This window comes from Hyalella azteca, unplaced genomic scaffold, assembly GCF_000764305.2.
Source record: "Hyalella azteca isolate HAZT.00-mixed unplaced genomic scaffold, Hazt_2.0.2 contig5156, whole genome shotgun sequence".
Lineage (NCBI taxonomy): Eukaryota > Metazoa > Arthropoda > Malacostraca > Amphipoda > Hyalellidae > Hyalella > Hyalella azteca.
Window position 1 is genome coordinate 49,390 of NW_025935355.1, and position 15,712 is coordinate 65,101.

Consider the following 15,712-nt stretch of genomic DNA (forward strand, 5'->3'; position numbering starts at 1 on the left):
AGTAAGGAGAAGCTTAAATACAATAGTAAGTAGTAGGCTAAATACTATGGTAATTGAGGATCTACATGTTGCAGATCATGCAATATTACTGTAGATCCTGCAATATATGTTGCAGGATCTACAGTAAGTAGTAGGGTAAAAACAATGTTACGAAGGAGGGTAAATACAATCGTAAGTAGGAGGGTAAATACAATTATAAGTAGGAGGGTAAATAAAATATTAAGTAAGAGGGTAAATATAATGGTAGGTAGGAGGGTAAATACCGTAGTAAGTAGGATGGTAAATACATTAGTAAGTAGGAGGGTAAATACAATTATAACTAGGAGGGCAAATACAATTGTACGTAGAAGGGTAAATAAAATATTAAGTAAGAGGGTGAATATAATGGTAGGTAGAAAGGTAAATACCATAGTAAGTAGGAGGGTAAATACAATAGTAAGTAATAGTGTGGCGTATGGGAGTGGTTAGTTAGCCGGGAAATGGGGGAGGCCGAGCGAAGGTGGGGGAGAAGCACCTTATATTAGCACATTAAGAGAGATTATAGCTAACATAATTTGAAACTCGACAATTCGGGTCCAACATTCATTAAACATAAACGCCTAAATCAATACAGGTTTGAAATATTCATCCAAGATACTCATCAGTTGATCTCAACTCTATGCTTGCATGCGGCCATTAACGACTTTAGCAGAATTTTTGTTGACTTCGTCGAAGCCATCGATGATGAATAAGACATCGATACGCAGGAGAGCCTTAAGGACATTTTCTTTTCCTAGTTCACTGCACAGGTCTTCGTAGTGTTTATCGATGACGTCACTCAGTTTTTCTGTGCTGCGATCCCTGCACTCGAAGAAGACAAGTTGATTAAAAGAGCTCAAGTGATCGGCAGACCTCTGTTGCGGGTCAAAGAATTGCAGTACGATGTTTTTGACGAGGGTTGTCTTGCCTGCGCCGGCGGCGCCTGCTACCACAACGACATTCTCTGGAGCTTCAAAAATTTTTGTGTAAGAGAGGATTTCATTGCTGTCTGATGTTTTCACCATCACGTCGAGAGCGTGAAACACTTTCTGACGATGAACCTTGTCGTTGTTGAGCAGGAGAATCTCGCAGTGTAGCCTGGTTCCCCATAACTTACTTACCGCTGGTTTCCCGCTCATAACCAACCTCGAAATATAGTAATGAATGTCACTTTTGTCCAGGTCTTCAAGCTTTGTAATTTCGTCGCTAAGCTTTTGCTTGGTATCTTCAGCGGGAAAATATAGAACCTCAGGGCCCAGGGAGGAAGAATAGAATCTCTTAGCTTCTTCTATGAGATCAAACAGCGTTGTTGTCAGATCAGTGAAATTTTTCTCGTTCAGAAGTTGATCCAGGTTGTGTAAGACTTTGTTTCGCATATCTTTGACGTCACTCAACTTGCTAAAGAGAACTTCAAGCATGACTGAATCGTACTTCTTAACTTTGGTTAAAATGTGGGAAAGCAAACAAAAGATGGCAGTGAGATCTAACATGTCAGGGTTCCTCTCTTTTTTTAAACTCTCTGAGTTGTATCCGAATTCTTTCTTCAATTCTGTATTGGAAAAAGTCGGTTCATTTTTGTTTGTTCGTAGACGATCCAGATACATTCTGTAAGTCTCATGATCCTCCTTGTCTTGAGACTCTGTCTTCACAATAGCTCCCATGACCATGGGACTAAGATGCAAGTTTGCGAATACATTGCATAGACAAGTTCTAAGTGTTTTGTCTCTCAAATTGACTGCCGTTGCAGGAGAGCCACCAGTTGATCCTGTAGTAGCCATCTTGCATGATCTGCATAAGGAGGAAATGCACTGAACACAGACACACCGCAATAATTAGGAACTGAACTGCGCACCCTGTCCGGTAAATTTACCAATCCTGTCCGGCTAATAATGACCGATCGTTGGAAATAAATCATTAAATATATCTATAATCCTATGAATTTTCCAATTTATTAATATTGGAGGAGGAAATCGCACTTGAAGAATCTACATATTAAATACGGAACCTACGCTAGAAAATATTATACAATGTAAATTCAAATATTCGAATGCAGAGAGTAACTATCTAGCCTCAATTAAATACAATCTCATCGAAATAATATAATTGGTAAATAGATATTGCCTTATGAATAATTTATTTGAAGAACGATAAACAAGAATGTCGGTTAAAATGTAATTATGAATCTGAAAGAAATCTATATAACTGAGCACAGGTGCAACGGGATCGGTATTGGCTTCAACGAGACAAGATCCCTACACAGAAAGAAATATTCAGGTGAGATCTGATATATGTAGAAGTAAACTCAATTCATTATTATAATTTAGTATCAAATCACATCACAAGAGAACATAAATACATTAACATTACAGTTGTACATAATCTAAACCATACTACGATTTACTTTCTTCTTCTTCTTCTTCTTCTGGCTTTGAAGAAGTCGTGGATATCCTTATGAAAGTACTCAAATTAAATACTATAAGCGTCAATTTAATTTCAAAGTCAAACTTTGTCAAAGTCAAAATTAATTTTTGGTCTTGGTAGGGGATGATTCTATGTATGGAACGATGGTTAGATGATAGGCGTAGCATGATAACGTCAGCAACTTATTAGTTTCAGCATGAAATTTCTGGCGCACGAGGTTCGGTAATTGACTGGTTCGTCAGAGAGACACACGAGGTCAATCGAGCAAGCCGCATTGACCGAAGGAGAAGGCGAAATTTCAGGCACGAGTGGCTTACGAATTTTATCTTATGAACTACGTCACAACGCACGTGTCAGTAAATTGTCGTCGAACCGTCAATAGATACATCATTGCTCCAACTCTAAGTACTACTTATTTGTACACTATTGCGTAATAAACATTACTTCGTGCTTTATACACTGAAACAAATCGCTGCGTTAACACTACGCACCAAAGTGTCTATCCCGTCTTGTCCCAAAATGAGTTGACACAGGCGCGTAAAAAGTCACTCAGGCAGCCGGAGTGCGTATTTCAAGCTACTATTAGCGCTAAATTCAAGCTACTATTGGCGCGTAATTCAAGTTACTATTAGCGCGTAAACATGAGCGCTCAATAGATGAAGCCTCAGTGAACTTACAAGAGGTGTATGGTGAATTAGAACAACAAATATAATGAAAAGCGAATAGGTTAAGAATAAAACACGCAGGAAATACGTCATTTTATTAGAACACTTCACTATAATAATTGCTTCCACTATTCAACAAACGAATACTTCATTATGAGAATTGCGTCCAATATTTTACAAACGAACTCTTAATTAGAAGAATTGCGTCCCCTATTCAACAAACGAATACAAACATAAAATAAGACGAATATAAAATAAGACAAAAATAAAACAGGTCAAACATATGATAAGACAAACAAAAAAGACATATATAAGATAAGGCAAACATGAAAAGACAAATATAAAATATGACAAACATGAAATAAGATAAAAAAATTAGACAAAAGTAAAATAATATAAACTTAATATTAGTCAAACATAAAATAAGAAAAACATAAAATGAGAGAAACAGATAATAAGACAAGGATAAAATAGAACGAACATAAAATAAGACGAACATAAAATAAGACAAACATGAAATAAGACAAATATGAAATATTACAAACAAACCTTGCAGAAATATTAGGAAGCGAAAAACCCAACTACGTCGGCAAATAATAAACTATCGTCACTAAAAATTAAGACAATGTGTTTATGGCAGTGTTTGGCATTGGTCCCGGGTCACTTGAATCTAGTTACACTTTTCAATAATTTTTTTTAGAATTGCCATAATGAAAGGTGGCTTTTTCCTTCCAACCCAACTTTTTGAATGAAATTTTATGTATTTCTATGCTTTTTGTTTTAATGTTTATTGAAGGCATAGCAGGAAGCCCAGAGAACGCATGAACCCTACAAGTAGCTACATACCTCACACAGAGCCACGTCTTCTGCTATAACTTGCCCTGTGACCGTACATCAACTTCATTGAGAATCAGCATTGGCTTCTTCCCACATTTCTGCAGAAAAATAAATGTGATAAAATCGTTTTTTTTTCAGATAAGCGTAATTAGTACAATGTATTAATGGACATTCTACAATGCCCTAAGTATTAATAGCACTTCACAATCGAGAAAATTTTATTCTTCTCAGTGCTGAAAATAGTAAGGTATAAAAAATACCTTACTATTTTCTATTTTACTATTTTTTTACTATTTTCTATTTTACTATTTTCACCCTTAAAGATCCAACATATATTCGTCAAGGATTCTTACCGGCAGGGCAAGTGAGGTAGATTGAAAATGAAGGCTCCCTCATCAGTTTAGGGAGCAAGGACATAGCCACCCCATTCAATTTATATTCTGTTGAAAAAAATCGAGCATTGAACTTTCAAAGGTGAAAAATGAATTAGCATCAAGCATTATTGTGGCGAAGGCTGCAAAACACCCAGGATTTTTTTCGCCCAACCATCCCGCTGACTCTTTTGATAATTTATGGTTTAATTAAAAATGAGTTTCTGCCATATCGTTCAAGCCAATCACCAAATAGTATCAAATAAATTACAATTATTTTTCAAAATATGTTTTAATGGCCGATGAATGGTCTTAATTATGAGCTATCAAGGTACTGAAGAAATGCTAGGCAAGATAAATGAAATGCGAAAAATAGTAGGCTTATTAATTTTATAAGAACATATCAAGGTAAATACACGATATCTTGAAGAAAGCAGCCAATACATGAATAGTTGAATGAAAGAATACGTATTGAACAGTGGACGAAATTTCCACCATAAGTAATTCAACCAATGCAGTTTTAACAAATCATTTCTATTTGACTGCTGCACGATCGAAGAAATTCTGTTGAAATGTACTAAGCCTCCAGACAGTTGCATGCATAAACACTCACTGCAGATCCAAAAGACGTACTAGTTACCTCACAATGAAATCAAACGGTAGGCAAGCTTATAATTAATGATGCAATACAACTCACTTCAGCATCACCGTGAGACAGTCCATTGTCAAGGTGAGGAGGATACATCGACAGCAGAGCCACATTGACAGACTTGTACTGCCACGGAGTGAGAGACCTGCACGTTGGAATAAGTATGTCACTTAAGCAGCAAGGATATGGTCACATCACAAGGTTCAAACATGTCTCAAAACTGGATTCAGGGTCACATCCCAGCGTTCTCTAGCAAAAATGAATGGCCCTCAAGAAGCCCTGATTTGAATCCTCTTGACTTCTCTGTGTGGGCTATTTTAGAGAGTAGGGTCTGCAGAACCCCTCATGATTCTTTGGATAGTTTGAAGCCTAAATTGAAACAAGAATGGGACTTGATCCCTCAAGAAATGCTGCGTGTCTCCTGTGAAGCTTTCTAGCGTAGGTTGGAGGCGTCATAAAAAATAAGGGTGGTCATATTGAATAAATATATCTGAGAATTGTTTCGGCAGTTCTTGGCTATTAGCTCATCGAACCAAAAAAAATATTTCACCTGTTTATTTCATTGAGAAACAAGAAAAAATACGTTGCCATAAATATGGCGGACCCTACATAGGAGGCGAAAGAATTGCCAACTCTGGTTACACCAAAATAAAATAGATAACAAAATTTAATAAAGTGTTCTGACATATCGCTGCGATTAACAGAAAATTCATCTTAAAACGAATTCAATCAATTATACTGTAGTTTCCAGAAGCAAATCTTTCATGTATGACTTGAAGGTGTTAACAAAATAAATATTTTACTAATGTGTAAAGTTACTTACATAGTAAAATATGTCACTGCCTCATACAAATACTGGTCAAGAATTCACTGATGTGCAGCCAGGCCAGAAGTGTTTGTTTACTCTCTAAAGCTTGGCTTAGAGCAGGCGGACAGCTCTGGTGTGGAATCTTGAACACAGTAGGCCATTGCTCTGTATTAGAACTTCTACTGGACATGCTTTCTTGCCCACAGTGAGCCCTTGATTGACCAGAGCCACATTTGTGGTGGATCTGTTTAAAGATGATTCATTTATATATATTTTAGAGGAATGAACGCAGTTTCTATTCAATCGAAAAAATAATATTACTCGTATTGTAAAGGAGACAAGCACTGTTTTTCTTGTTACTTTTTGTGATTTTCTGGCAATCGAAATGCTATTACTTCCATATTTCCTCAATTTATTTCCTAGTTCTCTATTTAACATAAATTTTATAATGGAGCCGAATAATTTACATCGAAATGGATATCTCTATATTTCTATTACCTCAAATCAGCCTCGTTAAAAAATTGATGCAAATTTGTCATGATTAATGGAATACGCTAAAGCAGCTGTATGAAAATGTTTTGAATATGAACTTTGAGAAATTTATGATGGGAACTTTTCAAATAAAAATATTGCTAAGCTCTGAAGCAGTTTATTCATACGACTTTTAGTCGATAGCAGGAGATTTATATCATGCATGTAAAAAACGTTTTCTTTTCACTCACGTTAGGAAAAATTTTTAAGGCAAACTAATCGATATCTCCTGAACATTACTAAGGTTAAGGCAACATTGAAGCTCAAACGTTCCTCTTTGCGAAAGCGTTCAAACTGGGAAAGCTAGTAAAACACTTACGTATTTCAAAGTATTAAAATTATTACATGGTATAATAATCGTAACTGACATCAGAAATGGACCCGAAATAGCGCATTCTATCACTTGAACTAGATTGAACACAATTTTAACTGGGTAATCATAAATTAAAGTGCATATCAATTTCGATTCATTATTCTATTAGATTGAATAGCCAACCGACATGTTTGCGCATGAATTTTTTGGTTTGCTCTGTAAAGTTGCAAACACTCAGATACTTCGATCTGCAATGATAAACCCACAGTCGATAGTTCGCCATGCATCTGCATAGATTATTCAGGGAAATTCGACTTCCAAATCTTCGAGTGGTCGGATCTTCCGCGATATGCAGTAACCCACACTAATCGACATTGTTGCCCACATTGGTGATTGACTGGGTATGAAATATAATAATAAATGATATATAATTAATATTATTCACTCACACATCTCCATCAAATTCTGCTCTGTCCTCTATTTTGATGATTTCTTCATCAGGGGCTTCTTCCAAGTGTAACCGGAAACACCGCCGCGAAGTTGAAATATTTATGGGTAGCGTGCTGACTTAGTGTAGACTTTCGTACTGGTCAGAAACACAAGGGCTAAAGAGTCGCTCTTTGGTCCGGCTCTAAACTCCCTTGCGTTGTAGAAAGGAGTAATGAACACGATGAACTTTTCGTAGTATACTGTTAATCTTCAGGCAAATAATAGTTTCTTCATACGAGGCGCAAAATTTATTATTCGTCTTAATCCAAAAGTTCGCGGAAAAAGTCTTGACATTTCAGGGGTACAAACAGCTGAGCAACCACACAGTATGAGCCCTAATACACAGCTGCGAATAACAAAATGGATAGCAAATGGTACGGGAACTAACCGCACTGAGATGCCAAAGATCAGCCGCAGAGACTAGGGGTTCTAGCCCTAATACACCACGAAATCACAAACGAATTGCAAATGGTACAGGAACTAACTTCACCGAGATGCCGACAACGAACCGCAGAGACTAGGGGTTCTAGCCCTAATACAATGCCACATCACAAAATACGTACCGCAAATGGTACGGGAACTAACCACACCGAGATGCCGGTAACGAACCGCAGATACTAGGGGTTCTAGCCCTAATACACTGCAAAATCACAAAAACGTACAGCAAATGGTACGGGAACTAACCGCACCGAGATGCCGACAACGAACCGCAGAGACTAGGGGTTCTAGCCCTAATACCTGTCTCTTATACACATCTAGATGTGTATAAGAGACAGTCGAACGACCGTCCGGTGGCTAAAAAACGTAGAGTAGCAATTAGCCGTTCCTCTGCTGTTATAGCTTTCCGAAGTACAGTGTCTCGTTTAGCTATGAAGGGTTTGACTTTGTCCAATAGGACGTTGAAGTTTTCTGCAGACATCCTTAGTTTAGATAGTCCTTTCGGCTATCGTTGCGAATGAAATTTAGCAAATTTATATGGCTGAATCTTTGTCGATTGACAAGCCATTCTTTCGACCACATAGATCGTTTCCTCCGGTGCTTTTTCACTCCCCCGAGTTCACTCAAAACGGTGGCAGCAGCGGCAACTTGCCTCGGATGACTCATCTTCACGACTGGACGCTGCGAGCAAAGTACGTAGGTGTATGGAGAAATACCGCCAGATCAGATCCGATAGTCGGCATCAGCTAGCCGGACTCGCGAGTCAGATACGCTAGTGTATGGGGCGCTTAATAAAGCACAGCGGCTAGGCATCAAGCGCAGCGCGCGAGTCCAGTAAGCACACGTTCATAGCACACGTTCATACCGGTTGGGTTGCGCGGCGTTGAGCTTCCTACTATTACTAATCTCTACATTGTCCTGCTTGAAACATGTGCTTTCCGGGTAATTTTCTTGTCACCAGAGTATCCTTTTTACGCAGAGGATACGAGTAAAAATTCGGTTATCCATTCGACTTGGATAGTGAAATTTAATATACAGACAGATAATTATTTTAATTTTAGGTCTAAATTTCTAATAAAGTTGCCCCGGTATCTTTCCTACGCAAAAGACTTAAGATTAGGCTAGAGAAAAATAGTGACTAGAAGTGATGGACTAGATTCCACCCCAGTCAGAAATCGCAGCAGTCCGGAAGCCAGCCGCGGGTGAACTTGCCTGCACCAACGCTCGCCCCAGCGCAACGCCAGGGGATCAACAGCGCAGGAATGTCCAAAGCAGCGCAATATTGCGGCAGAACTTCTCGGTCTAGAAAGGGCCTGCTGCCGCAGTCAGTCTATCCCAAATTCGAGCCAAATGTCCTGTCCCAATTTCGAGACAAAACAAAAATCCCCACGCCCTCCACTATATATATAGCTCCCTTTTTTACTTTGTGGAGCTGTATATAATAATTGTGGAGAGCATGGGGAATTATATAACAACGTACACCGACAAAATTATAAAGCGAATTTTAATGCAGCCATTCTGAGATATGAATTAGGAACAAGTATAACAAATTAAACCAACACAAGTACTACAAATAAAACGATTTACATGTTCGGGCCGTTTATTAGAACCTTAAGTGCATATAAACATTCTAACTACATAACATTTTTTGGGTAAAACGTAATGCAAGACACAGCAGTAGACTAGACACAGCAGTAGACTTGTGGCACAGCAGTAGATTTGTGGCACGGCAGTAGGCTAGACACAGCAGTAGACTTGTTTCACAGCAGTTAATTAGACACAGCAGTTGACTAGTGGCACAGCAGTTGGCTAGATGCACTGGCTGACTCCCCTGAAGAAGTAAGTAAGAAAGTTGAAGTTGAAGGTAAGTAAGATAACACTTCTATGCAAATATATGACATGAAATTCTATGAATAAATTTGGTACATAAAGTAAATTCATACTTCAAATTCATCTGAGCACTTCGATCAAAATAATGCTGATTTTAAATTGACAGAAATATCTCATCATTTGCCCTAAATAAGACTTCAATAAATGAAATATTGTATCATTGATTTGTCCTCACATCAATATTTTCATTCATTGACATAAAATTTGACTAGAGCAGACAAAGACCTTAGACGAACTTGTGCCTCACAAAATGCTACCTGCGATAAATCGTTCTCTGACAATCAATGTGACAGCATTCTCACGCTGCGCGCACCGAAACTGTCTAGTAGAGCTGAAAAAGTCCCTTCATCATGAAGTAGAGATGCAAACTCCGGCGTCCACTTGCTTTCTCACCTTTATTAACAATCCTCGTGTGGTGCAATAAGCAGAAATTTGAAAACATATCAGGTCACCCAATATCACTCCTGCACCCGATATCACTGCAGTATGTGCCGTGGAACTTGACTGTCCTCCCGATTCCTCCGCGAATGTCGACAGCTCTGCGGGCAAAGTTAGTCGGGTTTAGCTGCATTCAACATTTGCCTGCAGCAAAATGAATTTCATCAGTTATGATCAGTGAACCTGTGACCAGTAATACGAGCTCACAGACGTGCTCAAGTTCTACCGACTCTGTCATCTCGATTAGTTCCAAAATATCAGCTAATTTAATATAGAAGGAAAATAAAATTTTTTAAGGGGGCACATTTACAAATAACTTCGAGACGAAAAGTTAATTTCAGATCATAATCATAACGTTTAGCTAGAGTCGAGTGGATTGGCAACGGAGGAAAAAGGCAAGCCGCAAGCGTGATTTCGATAGCAATGCAGTGAGTCAGGCTGGAGATGTTTCCTTAACGAAAAGCAGTGTTTCATGACTTGCAGTAACCAAAATTTCCCCATGACAGTTGCGCATGAGACCTTAAACCGTATGAAAATGTAAATACATTAAATTCTGACGTTTTTCTGTTCCTTACCTCCAATATTTATCCAAAATTAACCGAATTATTTCGTGTTCACTGCACCACACATCCCCGGTACTTCCTGCACCAGTATAGTATAGACGCTAGAGCGTAGACTGTCCGGCGCATGCGCTCTGCGCAGCGCGGCAGTCTTCGCTGCCACGCATGCGCAGGGCAATTACTTGCATTTGAGAAGCATGTGAATTCTGCAATACGTTCAATCGTATTCGTTACCGTTTGGCGTTCATTTGGCGAATTTATGTCAATTAACTGAATACACAAAATACTGGATGGAACTAGTTTCACATATACTGGCGACATGGATTCGCTGTAGTATAGAATAGAACTGTCGAAAAGAAAAAAAATTAGAAAATAAAGAATCATTTAAACCTCGCAATTTTAGAGAAATCAAAAAAGTGAATAATTCAATCCGTTTTTTTCCGATATAAGCACCACACGAAAATTCATGCCTAGAAGGTTCTTTCAATATTCCTCCGCCTTCCTCACCCTTCACCCCCTTTCTCTCCCTGCCTCTTCAGCGCTTGAACCGTTACCGCCGGCATATTCGACGTAGGCCGCGGTAGAGCTGAGGCCAGTTGCCTGCCGCAGCTTTTGCCGACCGGGGCCTCGCGCTGTTCGTGGCAGATGAGGCCATATCATCGCTAGACTGCTTGGCCGCGAGGTGAAGTCGGCAACAACGGCCTATATTTGCGCGTCTGCGAACGTCTCTGCGGCGAACGGCCGCAATGACTGCGAGAATTTCGAACTGGGACGCCTGACATTTCTATAATAATCGAGTAATATCAATTCCTTATTTTACATAAGAATATTCTTGGTGAAAATATATCGAATCAAACCGCTGCCAAAATTTGTGTAATATTCACAATATGAAACTTCGATAACTATTAATTAAACATTTTCCCGAAACCTTTACTCTGAGCTGAACCATCGTTCGTTATAGATAAATGATGTTTGTTTCAGCAGCTGTTCACTCAAATAAGTAGCATGTTCAAATGAAATTATTGATGGAACCATCTAATCATCAAGGTGGCAGCATCAAATTCTCCCATTTGATGAAATTAATATTTGAAATACTTCAGTTAAAGCTTTTAAAATTACTCGACTGCCACGTCCTCTCCGATGGCACAACGGTAGAGGCTCTGCTTCGCATGCGGGAGATCGGAGTTCGAATCCTGCAGGCAGGGACTTTCTGCAAGTCGATTTTTCACGAGGTATGTGTATGGTACTCTGATAATTTGTTCCTGCTACATAACTGTCATTGTTACTTGTACTGCCATGGTAGATTTCCACTCGTAGCCCTTACAATGGTTATTGTATGAAGCAATATCAGTAAATGCAGAAGCTTCGGATTTGAAACTAAAAGAACAATTTTTATTAACTTCATTTTAAAGGTGGCCATCGGTGGCTCATTGATGCGCCACCGGTGCCAATGTGTAGTTATTGGCAAAAGAAGAGCTTTACGGGTTGGGTGGCCGTAAGTAGGTTATAGATGTCGGATAGTGGTGCACGCCACCCTTAATTCGCTGTATAAATCATTAGTTGCTCCACCTATGTCTTACGCCGATAGCCATCACAAAAACATAGGTGCTCCACTCTTAATTTTTATTGGGGGCGCCTAAATCTGGAAGATGACCTTGAGCAGAAATGAGATCATTTTCAAAGTTTTTTGAACATTGCTTGAAATACTCTTCTTCATTGATAGAATTCATATCTTTTGGGTCAATTATATCTACAGAGCTTGTCTGGGAGAGTTTACAAGAACCATTGCCGATATATTGTCATTTCTCCCTACAAAGTTCTGGATGAGCTCTTGCAATGTGCTTTCTAAGAGAATTGACCATTGAATACCTGTTCAAGCATCCATTTATTTGACAATTTAGCAAAAAAATCTTGTTTATTTTCATGTTCCTTGGAGTATTGATAAAGTAAGAGAGTGAAATTTAGAAGAAAAACTACAATAGGTACAGCAAAAGTAGTTCATCGCCTCAATAAGGTGAGTGCTGAGTAAGCCTGTGGAAATATAATTATACACATGAAGAATTTATACCATTGAAACTCAGTGAGTAATGCTTGGCAAACAGTAATCAACAGTCATGCAGCCTGCCAACAGCCACTGCTGGCAGGCAATAGTATTGAGTAATAGAACGTATTATTCATGTGATAGTGATACAGGTGAAGGTCTAATGTCTAAGAATAGAGGTTGTGGTTCATATATTCATAATTGTTCCAGGCATTCAGCCAATTGTTCCTTCATTCATTTGTCCTTAAACAAAACATAAAATCGCAGAGAAGTCACCCATACAGGAGACAAATTTTCCATTGTAGGTCAATTAAATCGCTTAACATAACACTCAACACTTAATAAAGTCACCAACTTAGAGTGTACTTAATCTAAATTCCTATTTCCATTTCAATAATTAAGGTAAATGATTCAATTTCACCCACAATAATCAAAACTACCTCTTTTTTATCACTTCTGAAATGAATTAAGAAAAAAATATGAACTATATTCCAAATTTGTAGAGTTCCAGACACAACTCACACAAATACAGGAGTCTAGGGCAGATTACTAGATTACCAGGCTGACAGCTCACAGAAGTCTCATCAAGATTAAAAAATAATCCATCATGGTGGTAAATCAGAGATTTTTCGAAATCAGTTAATTTTAATTTATTTTTCGACTAATTATTTTAATCAATTCAGTATGTATGATAATGCTGGTATCTAAGATACTTTCTAGTCTACTTATAGGGCTCAGAAATGAACTTGAACTCATGGAGAATGGTAACGAAAAATGTCCTCCTTTGCCACTATGCTGAATACAACACTTGAAAATTGTTTAATAGTCTTTCATACTGTAACAGTATGACTATTGGTAATAGAACGTATGACGGTGCCTTATCAGTGTGGTCCATGCTCTGAATTAGACTCAATGGATGCATTACAGGGTAAACGACGCAAATTCCTGTTGAGGGTGAGTAGAGTAGAAATTACAAAATGCAGTACGTCCACGGTCCATGAACTCGTAAATTACAAATAAAAGATTCGGGGCTACTTTTACACACAACACGAAAGTAAATGATGATAAAATTTGGAAAATAGTAATATGGTTACCAACTTTGCGCATGACAAGTTTAAGCAAACGATAGTTTCCCTTTGTTTTTTGAAAGCCAGCCGCTGCAGGCGCGGGAAAACTTACTCCAATGAGGAAAACTTACTCGCACTCACTCAAGTATTAAGTCCTCTTAAGGAAAACCATCAGCATAAAGTAAATCGTTTGGTGAATGAAACCGCGGAAATCGGGTCATAGAACCCGGATCATCGGAAAATGAAACTTGGTGGGCGTTTAAATGAAATTAACATGGTTGAAGATTCGATTTGTAGTGAGAGGGTCATGGTAATCCCCTGTTAAAACGAGACTGGAACTTATACATGAGGCATGCGTGTTGTATCCAAGATACGAGACTGAAACTTTTGTGGGGGTATGCGTTATGCATCCACGATACAAGACAGGAACTTTCGTGAGGCGTGCGTTTCGTATCCACGATACAAGACTGAAACTTACGCGAGGCATGCGTGTTGTATTCACGATCCGAGACTAGAACTTACGTGAAGCGTGCATACTTCTATGTATGTTAAAACATGGGTGGTTAAAGACCTGAGAATTAATTTATTTTAATTTTCAGGATCTAACGATATTCGTCAGTTAACGTTGGTTGATCGAAATGCAGTTTTAAGGAAGTAACTTAATTTATTTATGATACTCTTTAGAATGTAAAAACATCCCTTTTCATATTATAGGAAGCAGGAAGCATTGAATACAGATATTTTGGTGGAAATAAGTTCATGATACACGTAAATATGATACAAGACGAAAATATGGGACGGTGAAAATAACTATGAGACAATCTCAAAGCTTAGAAATTCCGGTAGCTATGAGATGGATTGCTGGAGTCCAATCCGCAGAAATATGGGCTTCAGCAATCGTCGGTCGGATGATGTCAGGTGAATGCAAGATGCTGGTGGGTTCCTAAAGCATAGTGCAAGTCACTATCTCGTTGAGTTTGACGTTGTCATGGATGTCATTGAGCCTATTATTGAATTCATCGCGGATTTTGAGATGAAGCGGCTTGGTTGAAATTACATTGAAACGGTTCGAAATATATTTCCGAGGTTTCAAATTTCATATATTTGAGTTAATTGTTGGTTAGTGTAATTTTTATCTGAACTATATAGTTCAGCTCTGCGTCTCACAGTTAACAGTTGATCTCTCGCTGTCGGGTCATGAGTGCAGAAATTAGTATTAGATGGCAGAAAAACCTTGTTGGCCAGAGAATTCACTGATTTAAATTTTCAGGGTCAAACAATATGCTTCAGATGACGTTGGTTGCTCAAAATGCAGGTTCAAGGAAGTAAAGACATTGAGCAGCCGTTTATCCTGTGACCTGAGGCAAGCTTGCAAAGACCAGGTCTCTAAGCATTACAATTGAGTAACTCAAGATCCACGATACATTCAAATAGCTCCGTGACATCCATGTCAGCAACGTCAAACCTCGATATACACAGCACTGGCCACCTTCAAAATAGCGGATGTTCTTCAAGAATCTGATGTAAACTATGAATTTTGCTTCAAAGATGGTTATAGACTTCTTCATTATTTGGACTACATTGGAGTAATTGGAGTAACTACTACGACATTAAGCTGCCGTTTATCCTGCCATATGAGACAAGCTCGCGACCAAACCAGTTCTCAGAGCGTTACAATCGAGCAATTTAGAGAAGAATAGCTTAGTTACTTACAACGCTCTGCATCATTCTTCGTACACGTTTTGCTTGCAGCGGCTTGGTGGTGCTAATCACGCTGTCGGCTGCCGGTAATTCTTAACTTTCGGTTCCACAAATCGATTCATCTATTACGGTGAATTATAAATTAGAACTTAGAGCACCTGAACACAAGCAGCTCAAGTAACACGCTCACGCAGACATACTCAAAGTTGAAAATTTCTATGACTGCAGAAATATTTGCTGGACTAAGTTCTTGAATGCCGCCATACCGGTGCCGGAGCCAGGCTTTTCCAAAGAACATCGCTCCAAAAATCCCCGGACAGCAAAACAAAGAAAGTTGTTCTTTTAAAAATATTCAGGGTTAATATTTCTACCATTTAAAACAAATTATTATCAAGTCGTAAATTTCACTTTCCACTGTACGATTGCACAACTGAAATAAAGAGCGTGTGTCACTTCTTATGCGAACAAGACTAGC

The 15,712-nt window shown here is 38.6% G+C and overlaps 1 protein-coding gene across 1 annotated transcript; it reads right to left on the reverse strand.

The window, feature by feature from the left end:
• Positions 1-656: 656 nt before the first annotated feature.
• Positions 657-5,064, reverse strand: LOC108669053. Its single transcript, XM_018156337.2, has 4 exons — positions 5,010-5,064; positions 4,295-4,381; positions 3,951-4,039; positions 657-1,806 (listed from the first exon to the last, which is right to left on the reverse strand). Exon 4 carries the CDS (start codon positions 1,794-1,796, stop codon positions 657-659), a length of 1,140 nt encoding a protein of 379 aa, XP_018011826.1. The 5' UTR covers positions 1,797-1,806; positions 3,951-4,039; positions 4,295-4,381; positions 5,010-5,064.
• Between the last annotated feature and the right edge of the window lie 10,648 nt (positions 5,065-15,712).

What these genes read in the sequence shown, in the direction of transcription:
- LOC108669053 (XM_018156337.2), bottom strand. Translation starts at nt 1,796, where the DNA reads ATGGCTACTACAGGATCAACTGGTGGCTCTCCTGCAACGGCAGTCAAT.